Genomic DNA, 13563 nt, shown 5'->3' with positions numbered 1-13563 from the left:
GGCTTCTTAGACAGCAGTCCTCTATAGACAATGCTTTATATTTTAGTTATATCTATCTATCTATCTATATATATATATATATATATATATATATAGACACCTAAAGATGCATTCAGGACCTCACATAATGAGGAAGATTAATTATCATCATTAATTAATCAATCAGTAGTACAACATGCAACTTTCATCTTTGTTTTCATCAAAACAACATGGAGGTATTGAGCACCTTCAAAGTTCAATATGATTTTTCTAGCTATACATTTTTCATATTGAGTTAATTTCCAACTGTAGCAATTGGATGACATAATAAACTTAAAAATGCTTATTCTCATAAGATTTAAATGATTTTTTTTTTATAAGGTATTTAATTGTCGTTTTTAGGGGCTCAAAAGTGGATATATCTTTTTAAAACTGTGCATAACAAATTTGATGGAATTAAATTAATCTCCTTGCCCTAACAATTTCATGAAACTTACTTAGTCTTATACTTAAAGCCCCCTTTAACTTTTCATATATAGTATAAATCTTAAAAAAAAAAAAATAGAAAAAAAGTTGTGCATAGCCCAAAAAGTACACATCTTATGGTAAACTATTTATATCTCTATTTGATGGGTAATAAAATTACCTTAGAAGAATAAAAAAAAATATTGAAGTGGAAACATTATTAGCATAGATATGGCTTGTTAATCATTTTCTTACTTTCCTTACAACCTAGATATTGTAATTGGGTCAAATTTTTAATGTACAATTTTCAACCACAAATCTATCCATTTTAGAACCTCTTGATTCTACAAGAAACATTTTTAGCCATTGGTCTGTCCATCTATAAAAAGTAGGGTAAATAAGCCGATTCTGGCACAGGGTCAATGAGTCATTTTGGACTTTGGACCCTAGCCTCAAACCAGCCTTAACCACTGGTCACGTGACCTTGGACTTTGGACCCTAGCCTCGATCCTACCTTAACCACTGGTCACGTGACCTATAAGGGGGAGGGGGTTTGAATTTAAATTTTTACTTCGACCTACCCTTAACCACTCACGTGATCATTAGGCAGCCAATCGGAGGCTAGTATTAGGTTGCGTGATCCCTGGCGGGGGGGGGATTAAAATTCAAATTTAGTTCGACATAATCACTCATGTGATCATTAGGCCAATTAGGCTCATTAGGCCACGCCCTCTTTTAAGTCACGTGACCGCCACCAGAGGCTGCTCAGACGTCATTTTATTTTTTTTACCCCACCATCCATCGAAGGGTTAGGTAACCACTTTTTTTTTTTTTTAACTAAAGCATAAAATAGGATATTTATTTTTAAATATCTTCATGAAATTTAAAGGTATATTATGTTTCAAACAGTGGTAGCATATAAAAAATAAAATACAACAGATTGTTAAAATATCAAATAAGGAAAAATAAAAAAAATAAATAGTAAAAAAAATTCTTTTATGATATTAAACTAAGAAAAAAATTAATACAGAAGAAAAAAAGAAAGAAAATCACTTCAAGAAATTTTAAATAAATCGACTTACGCGTTCTGGAGGTGGTGTTTAATAAAGCATGCTGGAACGAAGACTGAGAAAAAATTCATATGTACAAGCCTATTAACCACCCGATTTATTTACTTTTAGGGATTATACAAGTTCAAAGTCCCTTGTTTTCTATCATCGAATGGATTAAAAGATATAACTCTACATATCATCGTATACGTTATAGGATTTACCAGTTCAAAGTACATTGTTTACACGATCATACGAACAATATGGTAGCCTGGCACAACTAAGTCACGTGACTTAAAATAGGGTGTGGCCATGTGACGAATCACGTGAGTGGTTAAGGTTATGTTGAGCTAAATTTAAATTTAAATCCCCCGCCATGGGTCTTATGACCAAATACTAGCTTCCGATTGTTGGTATATGATCACATGACTGCAAGTGTGCCCGCACCGCCATTTTGTTGTTATGCTGTTGTAGAGACTTACGGGTTTGGCAGAAGTTGAGTGTGCCCGACCGCCATTTTGAATTTTTTTTTCACCGCCATTTTATTACGAGGGTCTTGCTATCGTCTTTTTCTCCTTCACCGCCATTTTGTTAGCTAGAGGCTGAGCGTGCCCCACCGTCATTTTGAATTTTGTTCGCCCCTGTTATATTACGAGGGTCTCGCGATCTTATTCCTTTCGATCACTGCCATATTGGTCACTTTGAACCTTAATCCCCTCTGTTCTTAATCTTTTAGTGTAAATAATTTGAACTGATAAAACATAAACACTGATATGTAGACCTTTATCTTCTAATCCCTTGGATGAATGTAAACAAGGGACTTTGAACTTGTATAATCTGTTTTACTACGAGGGTCTCGCGATCTTATTCCTTCCGATCACTGCCATATTGGTCACTTTGAATCTTAATCCCCTCTGTTCTTAATCTTTTAGTGTAAATAATTTGAACTGGTTAAACCTAAACACTGATATGTTAACTAGCCCTATATCAGTGTTTATGTTTTAAGAATTACCGTTATACTTAGTTCAAAGTCAAATTGTAGTTATTAGTAACATATTAATATTAAAATTATGTTATCATATTATACTTAGTTGATAATTTAAAACTATATGAGTGGTTGCAAGCGGGAATAGAGAGAGGGTACGATAAAATTTCAGAATATTCTTAAGAGACTTAGGATTTAGGAAGCGACTGAGTGTGCCCGACCGTCATTATGTTTTGGTCGTTATTTTGTTCACCCCCACCACTTATCAAAGGACCTGGTAACCACTTTTTATACAATAACCTTCCTTCGCCATTTTGTTTTTACAGCAACTTAGGAAACCTGAGGTTTTGACAGGGGCTGAGTGTGTCTGGCCGCCATTTTATTTTTCTATACCACAATTATCTCTGGAACAGGTGGACTGATTTTATTTCCTCTTATTTTTTGCTAGATCAAAAACTTGTTTTTCTGTAGCACCAAACAGGTCAAAAATTTTTATGGAATTTAGCTTAAAAATGATAAGTTTTATGAAACTGAAATTACAAATTTAAGGTAAGGCAAGCAACTGTTTCACTAAAATCGACTTGCATTAGTTTTTTTTTTTGATAAAAATGGACTTCACCACTCTGAATGCCTCATTTTACAATATTTAACCATTTAATTTAGATAATTTTAATTTTGGTATATATTTTTTTAATGTCTTCTACAAAGCCTCCTCCAGGACCACCTAAAATTTCCAATTTTTGACCTTTCCCGCAAACAAATTTTCATGCAGGATTTTTCATCATAATCCTCTCCTCGCCCCACTAAGTGCATCCCTGACTGTTGTATCACTAGAGATGTTATCTAGTGATTTGTGGTTGGGGTTATTGTCAAATAAATAGATGAATTGGGTTCCATAGACTAGTTTAGGACTGAAAACAGCATGTCTATGGTTTCCAGCTCAGAATGTGTCTGCTATGCTACTCACTCATTCGTGCATCCATTTTTAAAATTAAAATTTGAAGTCTGTTTAATTGAATTTATTTCATAAATTAAAATATTACCTTTTATCAATAATATTGTGTTTTAAAATTAAAATTTGTACCGCAACAAACCATGAGGGGCTAGGGATCCAGTATTCTATTAGGAAGTACTGTTATTAGGCCAACAGTTGTGCAAGAAGGTGATTTGGTCAGAATCATGCTTGACTGCCAGATTTGTACTCACTTTATGAGGTAGAGTGGACCCCAAGGGCTCCTGAACCCATAGGGCTGACTCAACGACTACAGGTAACAGATAACAATTATCTGCCACAGCCGGATTCGATCCCTGGCCCTTAGAGTCAGTAGTCCATTGCCTTATTAATGAGCTACCCACTCCCACAATATTGTGTTTTAAAACCCCAAATTTTACTATTAAAAAAAAAATCAAAATAAAAATAGGCTTGATCAACATATCACCATTGGTTCATAATTTCTCAGTAAAATACTGTATTTTATACTTTAAACTTTGTATAACTTGATACCATTTTGTTTTGTAAATTGATAATTTGATATAAAATAATCTGATAAAAAAAACTCATCGGTCTTATATATCAAGTAAATAAAAAGTAACGTTTAGATCGGACATATAATAAATATTTTATAACAGTAATGAATACATTTAGCAAGAACTAGCTATCATATAGTTAAGATCAATTAACTTACTTTTCACATATGCAGACAGTTCTTCAGCAAATCTATTACAGTGAACTCCAAAAAAAGGAAATTTCATTTCCTTATTTTCTTCGCTTGCTCTTACAACTTCACTTAATAATGAAATGTATCTCTAAAAACAAATATTTATTTTCAAACAATAAAAGAATTTATCAGTAATAAAAAAAAGAACATTAATAATTATTTAAGGTTTGTGAAAATGAAACCTGAATTTATTCATAGATAGCGCTATCAAACCACATCATTGGTGCCATGTACATATTTTGACATCTGATAAAGATTTTCGATTTAAAACAATACAAGTTTCAAAGAACAGAAATAGTTGTTAATAACTTTAAACATGTCAAATTTACTGCCTGAATACTAAAATTTGCTGACTATTGATTTTCTGTTCTTATTAGAAGAAAACTACTGCAGAATTGCATCAAATGCTTGTTAAAGCTTGTGGTAAGCATGTTTAAAGCTAATGTGTGTTTGGTCTGTTTACTTTAGTAGCACTACAGCCTGGGTTGGGTCTTGGCTTCTTAGACAGCAGTCCTCTATAGACAATGCTTTATATTTTAGTTATATCTATCTATCTATCTATATATATATATATATATATATAAATTTATTTCAGCATTAAGAATAATATTATTGGTGTTTTTAAAAGTTAACTTTTAATTGATCATAATGTATTCCAGTATATCTCATAAATAGCCTAAGTCCACTTCACTTGGGGCAACCTAATGGAGACCTAGAGGAGACAGAACAAATACCCGAGGATCATTGGAAATCACTTCTAATGATAAATTTAGACCCCCTGACATTGAAAACAGCTAATAAATCTTTATCACTAGAGACAAATTTGCCTCTCTGAATTATACACTTATGGAATATTAAAAATTAAGAATAATATATTCAATGGTTTTATGTTTTGATATAATGTATGTACATTCTAATATGTTTATACCTTGAAGTAATTAATAAAATGGTAGTTGACCTCCACGAGTAAAATAACACATGTAAAATCACATTTCCATAATTTCAACATAAAACCAATTCTTTTACTTTATGTTAAATTTCAAACTGGCCAAAAGCAGGAAGTGACAAAAGAATGAGAAAATTTAAGTTGCCTGACATAATGTATACTTACAACGAAGCAACCTATATAATCTTTTGCTTCAGGTACCATCTCCATAAAACAATATTTAGAAAATAAATGTTTTGCTTTATGTTATTTTTCAGACTAAAAACCAAAGAGAAACTGAAGTTCTTGATTGAAGGATTCATCCTAAAGTTTGGAGCTTGGCCCATTCAGCACTATGAAAATAACTGAAATGTTCTCAATATTAAAAGTAGGAACCATATCTCAAAAGATGAAATTCATTTATTATCTTCAGTGGAATATATTATCAGGCATATATCAAATATTAACTTGATGTAATATGATATGATAATATAATAGTAATATGAAATATACTTAGTAAAATGTGTGAATAAACTTCTCAAAAAGTAGATTAATTAATATATTGGCAACATCAATAAATACTTACCACAATGCCATAAAAAAGAAATCTAAGAACAAAAGGGCTAAGATATGTCCTTTCATTGATAAGGCACGTCAAAGGGTACTTAAGGACATACCAGCTTTTTGCTAAGAAAGTAAGAGCTTTTTCTTGTATATCACTAATTTGTTCAGCAATAATCTGAAGAAAAAAAAAAAAAAAAGAAGTAAACAAATCATGAACCAATGTGAATTAATTTTATAATAAAAATAAACTAAAGTTATAATTACCTTATGGTTTTCACGTTCACAACTACTGGCCGATGAACACGAATAGCTAATTTGACTAAAAGGAGAAAATTCAGGACATTTAAGATCCTCCATGAAAAATCTATTGACCCTATACATGGTATGTTTTAATGAGTCATTGTGATCAGCTATTGACATAGGATCATCAGGGCATTCATCTTCTTCCATCTCGCTCTCATCCTGAATAGAAAATATAAGAGAAAAATAAGGATTTATATTTATATTTTGCAGTTCTAAATAGTCCAGAAACTAGAGTGCAAAATGTTGATCCATTAATATCAATTTAAAATCTATTGGGAAACTTCTAAGAACCAAATAATACATATTATAAATATGTACTCTAGTAAATATACTAACTTCAGATTATTTTATTTATGTTTAATGAATTCTCAATTCTAAATAATTAGGGCTCTTAGTACTGGGATACATATAAATATCGTGGGACTGAGGAGAGCATTACCTTCACTAAGCTTTAAAAGAGAAACTGACAGACATATATTAAGCTTTAGCAGAGGTTTTGAGAACACCATAACCAGGATCATTCCTGTGTGATAGAGGGGTGTTGGTCAGGAGTGAACAAATCGAAAAGACCTAATCTTTGGATTGAACTTGTCCGAACTGCAAGTGTTTTCAAAGTGTGCATAGTCACTGAGTCAGTTGGTCTCTAAACCCTCCGACCCTCCAAAAAAAGTCATCGACTCATCTTGTCATTTGTTTTTGCCTGTGCCAGTTTGTCATTATCTTCCTATTATCTAAAAATGGAGTCACCTACTCCTAGAACATTTATCTCGAATTCTTTTTCTGAACCATATTTTAGAAAATGTTCACCAAACCTGTAATTGATTTTATGGCCACCTACCAAAATTGATTAATTAATACTATTTTCTGAATTATAATGTATGTAAATAGAGCCAATTACATATCTACTTGCACCTATTAAATTTATTGGTACCAAAGATCAAAAAAAAAATTATGGTAGTTTTGGGATTGGCATACAGAAGTGAAATTTCTGGAAGCACATTAAATTTTAATGTAGGATGCCTTCAATATGAAAGACCACCCTAAACCAGGCAAGTTTTGTGAAAATTCTATCCAGCATACTGCTACAGTATGGGAGATAAAATAGCCTACCTGTTCTACTTCTCATTCGGGAAGGAAGTCATTTTCTGGCACATAAAAGATTATTCTTTCTTTGCTACACTTATATTAATGTTGAAAAATTTGGATTGCATTTTAAAATTAGAATAGATTTTAATTTCTTTTTTTCTCTTAGAGCTAAACGAATATTGAGCACCCAAATTAGTAAATGAAGAAAGGAAGATGGTCTTAAGAAATTTTACAATTCAAAACCAAAATAATTCTGAAGATTGCAAATAAAAAATAAAATAGATTAGGTTTTAGAAACGTTTTGACTAACATAGAAAAAGAATGAGTACAAGATACCATGACATAAAATTCAGTCCACTATTGAACTGAAAAATGACTGTTCACTGTATGTATATAAAAAAAGAAAGGAATATTTACAAATTTTCTTTTTATTTTAAATTACCTTTGTCTCGTTCAAAATTTGTTGGGATGAGTTGCCAAAGTTAAGGAAATTCAAAAGAGTCCCTTGGGGAGAAAAATCATTCGATAATTGGCTTGATGACTTTTTCCTTTTCGTTTTCATTCCAATGCATTCTGTTTTTGGGGAAGAAGAAATACTTCTTCCATTATTAAGGTCTTTCAATGGAGTTCTTACAATGATATATTTCTTCATGATCTTTTCAGATTTATATCTAAAACAAAGTAACCATACAAAAATAAAAATAAAATTATTGAGGCATACAAAATGAAAATATATATATACATATATTGAAACTAACTTATTCTAAGAAAAATGCACGTGAATGGTTATTTTCAACATCAAATAACATCTAATTTCTATCAAAGTAAAATATTATCCATACTGCATATTCAGCTATAAAAATAAACTTTGGTAAATATCAATTGGTCTGCATAAAAAAAAGGAAATTTTTTTAAAATATAGAATATTAAAATAAATAGGAATACGTATAACTATCAACAGTAAATATATTTAAGGAGATGACCTATTATTGAAAAAAATGTAGCTTATTTGGGCTTAACATCTTTATGTTTCCATCTAGGGCAGGAAGGAGGAATTATCCCAAAGGTTAACATATATTAAGAATGAGGGAGAAATGAAAGAATACTAGAATGATTTTTTGTATGCTTGAATTGTTTGTACAGGTCTTTATGACTTTAACAATTACATAAGAGTGTTAGAAAATGATATTTTTTGTCATCCTATAATAATTTTCCCAACTAAATTAAGTGAAATTAAATCCATTTGTTGAGAGATTAGAGATTTTAGCCAAAATTGTAAATTAGTGCATATAGCCGAATATATATTATAATATAATATAAAAGTACCTATACAATTATTACAATTGATCTAATGGTTCTAGAATTTAGTCCAAAAAGTTGGCAAATGGTAAAAAATAAGTTTCACTTATAGGGTTTTTTACTTAACTGACTGTAACAACCCAACCAACTTCTTATAAATTATTTTAAAAACACAATTTATTAGTAGAACTGATTCACCGATGCAATACTTTTGAACAGTACTTTTTGTTTAACAAAAATAAAGGCAGAATAATAATATTATATAATTACAACATAGATTTATAGCTAGTTAATTATAATTCACTTAAAAGCAAAGTACCAAAATAACCAAACTTTTATTTCAAAAATGTTCTTATTTTAATTTATATTTTTTCTGAAAAAAATTTGTTGAACTGTTTAAGTATGAAATTAAAAAAAATAAATAATAAAAATAAAAATCATGAAGTCCTAAAAGAACTAACATTTTTACACATTATTGTTAAAAGTTTTGAATCAAGAGCTCTTCCAAGAACATGTTAATTTTAATTTAATTGTCTGTATGCACTCCCAAATTAGGTTCATACAAATTAAAGATTTATAAAAACATTTTAAAAATACTGCTGTTTCCAGAGATTTTTCCTCTGAAGAGCCTCTTTTAACACTGCTGCATGAATATGAGAAAACCTATTAATATATGTTTTTGATTAATATGTTTAAAATATTCTAGTAGGTACTTTTATTTTAAGAACTGTTTTAAAACAGTTTTGGTAAGAAAATATAATTATAAGGTTTTTTTTCTTGAAAATACTTGCTGAACTTTTAATTTAAAACCTTAATTGTACAAGTCCTTGTAAAATAGTTCTACGAAAACTTAATGAAAAAGTTCAATACGTATTTGGAACGTTATGTAAAACTATTAACTAAATTTGCAACAAAATTAATAAAACGTCGGAAGACTATTAATTGATTGTACCTGAGAATTGTAGATGGACCAGGTGGTGATCAAGAAAGGCAAAAAAATATAGCAAATGATAATAGTTTTTCTGCAATCTTTGTACGTTTCTAGAACCTCCACATTGACCGTCTTCCAACGATTTATAAAGAAAAGAAATGGAATATAAGTAAAAGTAATGTTATTCTAGCTAGTGAGGGAGATGTTTTTAAATACATGTGATAATCATCCTCTTATTAAAAATATTTGCCAAAAATTAAAACATGTTTTGTAACTCAAAGTTCATAATCATAAATTTTTACAACCAAAAGTAAGTTTTAAATACAACTTTAAGTAAAACTTTTAGTAAATAAACACCGTAAGCACCATATTTACAACATTTATATACAATTATATATATTGTTTAAATAAATTTAAAACATAATCTTTTAGTACTGGTTCACAACTGTCACTTCAAAACAGTAGTACTTTTAAAAATGATAAAATCGTTGGACTAATGGTAAAAGTGATGAAATGATATTTTTTTCAAGGAAAGTTATTCTATTTTACTACTTACCTGACAAAATTTTCAATCAACAGTAGTACAATGTATGTAGAATCATTATTCAATAACAGTAGTAACAATAATAGTGTTGATTCTAACCCATTTTTAATAATTTTAATGATGAAACGACATTAATTTTGTAGGGTAATCAAGGCTAAGCATGAATCCGTTATACTATTAAAAGTATAATGCACTTATTGGTAAATAATGAAAAACCTTATACACCTTAAAAGTATAATGCACTGGATTGAGATAAATACTGTTGATAATTGTAGCAAAACATAAATTAATTAACAACTAAAAGAATTAAATAATATCTAATACGTACCAGTCACTTATTCCTTTCAAAATAATTACTCATAAAAAATAACTTGGTAGTAAGTATTAAAGAATTCACAAACTCAGAGTGACAGGTCATTATAAATGATTTAAAACTAGATATATGCATAAATAAATTATGCTATCACACCACTTTTGTGCTTAAATCAAAACAATCACCAATTCAAATTTCAATGTCATATAACCTTCTAGCGGTCCGAATAGCATTGGAGGGGATAGACCGGGAAAATCGTTATCTAATATTTAGATACCGATTATGAAGTTCCAATATTATTTTGCAGCGAAATTCTCTTGGATAGTACTGTTTTTCTTGAATATAGAACCGATAAAAATGCAATAAACCTAATAAATGCTCTCTCTTTTAACTTTTTCATTGAATTAAAAAAAAAAAACAGGAATCAGTTTCTAAAGAGAGTCGTATTTACAATTTTAAAGACTTTGTTGAAGTTTTGGCCTAATTTGTAAGCTTTAATCAGAGCTAAGTGAAACAAGATAAAACAAAAGTTTACAAGAAACGAATATTAAATAATCATAAGGAATAAGTTGTTGAGTGGGAAACTAGTCCTCATGAGTTTTGTGTATTGTGATCATCTCCCAAGGCTTGAGAGAAGACAATGGTACGTCAAATTCGTTTGAATAGTTTACTAAACTACAGAGCCGTCCGTAGCTAAGGTGTTTAGGCGCAAGTCTAATAATCTTGAGATCTGCAGGCGGATCGAATCCGGCCTATGGCGTTGACCTTTTTCATTAAGTGGCGGTCCCACAAAATGAAAATCTTGACTCCCCACCATATTTAGAATAGGTTGGTCACCTATAGATAAAATGTAAATAAATTGCAGGATAAAAAAGAGATAATTTGGCCATCTTATACCTTTCCAAGAAGCTCCACAAGATACGATAATAGAGAAGATTGCCGGAGAAGATTGGACCCATCACCTGATTTCTATATCCCGACAAAGATAAGACAAAAAGAACCGTCTCCAAATCGGACGATTGAATTACTGTGGGACTGGAAGCCACAACGTGTATCATTAAAAATATACAGTAACTCATTGTCATTACAAACATGTGCTATTAGAATGTACTTTCCTCTCTGGTACTAGTACTGGTAATGGTGGGAAGAACAAGTCCGGCAAGTGGGCCTATTGGTCTTTTTTGCCATCCCCAAAACAAACCAATGGAATGACTCTTTTAAATATCTTAAACCTTTTAGACTTTTTAATGAAATTTAAAAGGAACACCCAATCTGTAGAGGAAGCCACATCTCCTGTGATTCTGTCAGAGCCTAGAAGCCTGTATCTTAGTGATGCATACCTACCACATTCTGCTATGTAATGTAAGGTAGTCTCCGGGGCCTGTCCGCATAAGCAGCAGGTTTAATCATGAACTACTCCACATATCTTAAGATGTCTTTTAAGTCTGCAATGGCCTGTGAGAACTCCTATAAACAATCGGAGTTCGTTTTTGTTTAGGCCTAGCAGCCACTTAGTTTTAGAAGTAGAGTTAGTTTTTGTTATTAAAATCTTGGCCTGTCTCAGCCCTATACATTTCCTCCACTCCTTACCTGCTTTATTCCATGTCCAGTCAAGAACTAATTTTCTCTGATGCCTTTTAGAAATGCCTAGGAATGGTTCTAGTCCTATAGGAGGGTGCTCAGCCCCGTTTCTAGCACGCTGACCATTCTCCTTGGACCATGTCTTAAACGTAAAATGTGAGGGAAAATTTTCAAGTCAGGAGATATAAATTATTTTTATTTTATACATGAATATCATGCTTTCCTATCTTTGGTAGTGATAAAGAATAAATAAATAAAAATCAAATCTTTATCTGACTAATACTATTGAAGATATCTAGTCCAGAATTACTTTGGAACAGACAGTAACTATAATATAACAGTTGTGACGCATATAAAGGAATATACAATGAAATGAGGAATACACAAGGAATTTCCTTATATGATAAGGGATTATTGTATTGGTCTTAGAAGGTAAATTGATTTGGAAAGTCGTCGACATTTGAATTTTTACATCTGTTTAGCAATATTATAAATTTATATTTTAGAGTTTTATTCATTCGAAGGCATTATAATTTCTTAAATCGACAAAACATAATGCTTAAAGAAATGGTGACTATCGTAAATAATTTAATTTATTATCAGCCCGATAAAATAATTGACAAGAACTGTTAATAAAATAAAAATTAATGCCACTTGTGAATATTAAAAAAAAAATCAGATAAACGAAAATAAACAAGCAAACATTACCGAGTCGTGAAACTGCGCATGCGTCGGGCATGTTGAAATTCTTTAGACTAGATCTTTAATTTATTTATTGTCATTCTCCATTACCTTCTACGACTTTATGTCTTAAATATTACATTTGTAAAACTTGTAAGGACTTATCTGGTTGGCCACTGGACATGACTATCTACGGCACAACCTGAAGAGGATAGGAGTGGTTGAGTTTTCCCGCTGCGTCCTTTGTGGAGATGCTGAGATGATCGCCGATCAGACATTTGCATGTATGGCAAAGGCGGACTTAATTTCCGACAGGAGTGACGTGAATAAAGCAGAAGTATACTGGGCTCTATGAAAAAAATGGCAGAAATACCTCCTTTGGCGTATGAAAAAAATTATGATTAGTAAAACTTTGAAATGGTTAATGATTTCAAATTAACGAAATTAAATTTTTTTTTTTAATCAGTATTTAAGCCCTATCAGACTATTTCAATGAGAATAAGACCTATCTGATATTAAAGACTAATTAATTTTACATAGACCTACTGAGTTTAATAACCTCCCTGGCCTGTAGAGGTTGGAGTCCTGAAAAGCGGGTTCTGAAGTTTATGTGGAAGTTATCTAAAAATTTCCTAAGAGTGATAAAACCTGTCATTGTTGGTAGTTCCAGATTCTTATGGAGAATGGTAAAAGTATTAAATTATTCATGCAAAATCACTTAAATGGGAGGAGGATCAATGTGAATATTATAGTAAGTGTACCACGGGGATGAATACAGTACGAAAACAATTATTTATATTTTCTTTTTTTTCGGTTTTATTTTTGTAGAGAGGGGGTATGGTTTTTAGCGCGGAAATAGTGATAAAGTGAAGTCGAAAAAGTTACTATAGTGTTTCTGATGACATCTTTCCATGGTTACTGGAGTTGCGAGTGGTACTACAATGAAATGTCACTTGGGGCTGATGGGCCGTTAAGCGAGAAATTCTTGACAAGGCTAGAATCCATTTTAACCAATAGTTGAACTTATAGATATCTATTTTTAATAGCTTAGCTATCAGGTCCTCTACATCATATATTATATTATATATATTATATTACATTATACTACATCATATATTATATTATATATACAGGAGATTT

The 13563-nt window shown here is 30.9% G+C and overlaps 2 protein-coding genes across 4 annotated transcripts in view; both read right to left on the bottom strand.

The window, feature by feature from the left end:
- Positions 1-4163: 4163 nt before the first annotated feature.
- Positions 4164-4768, bottom strand: LOC136796986 (SMC5-SMC6 complex localization factor protein 1-like; the record flags this gene model as incomplete). Its single annotated transcript, XM_067052275.1, is given in 1 exon segment — positions 4164-4768. A coding segment is annotated over 1 exon segment (67 nt), but the record flags the coding sequence as incomplete, so codon positions are not given.
- A 909-nt stretch (positions 4769-5677) lies between these two features.
- LOC106687224 (uncharacterized) overlaps positions 5678-13563 on the bottom strand; it is a 214042-nt gene continuing 206156 nt past the window's right edge. For 2 of the 3 annotated variants that reach the window (XM_067052277.1, XM_067052278.1), the window contains 3 exons: positions 7517-7745; positions 5950-6147; positions 5678-5860 (listed from right to left, as the gene is read on the bottom strand). In XM_067052277.1, the coding sequence (XP_066908378.1) occupies positions 5693-5860; positions 5950-6147; positions 7517-7726 (576 nt within the window). In that variant the 5' untranslated portion in view covers positions 7727-7745 and the 3' untranslated portion in view covers positions 5678-5692. Of the gene's footprint in view, positions 5861-5949; positions 6148-7516; positions 7746-10176; positions 10411-13563 lie in introns of those variants that run through there. The other variant, XM_067052276.1, reaches the window with a different exon arrangement.

Source organism: Halyomorpha halys, unplaced genomic scaffold (assembly GCF_000696795.3).
Source record: "Halyomorpha halys isolate HHAL.00 unplaced genomic scaffold, Hhal_1.1 Scaffold932.1, whole genome shotgun sequence".
Classification (NCBI taxonomy): domain Eukaryota; kingdom Metazoa; phylum Arthropoda; class Insecta; order Hemiptera; family Pentatomidae; genus Halyomorpha; species Halyomorpha halys.
Note: the sequence above shows the minus strand (reverse complement) of the source record. Positions and strands in the feature narration are given on the sequence as shown.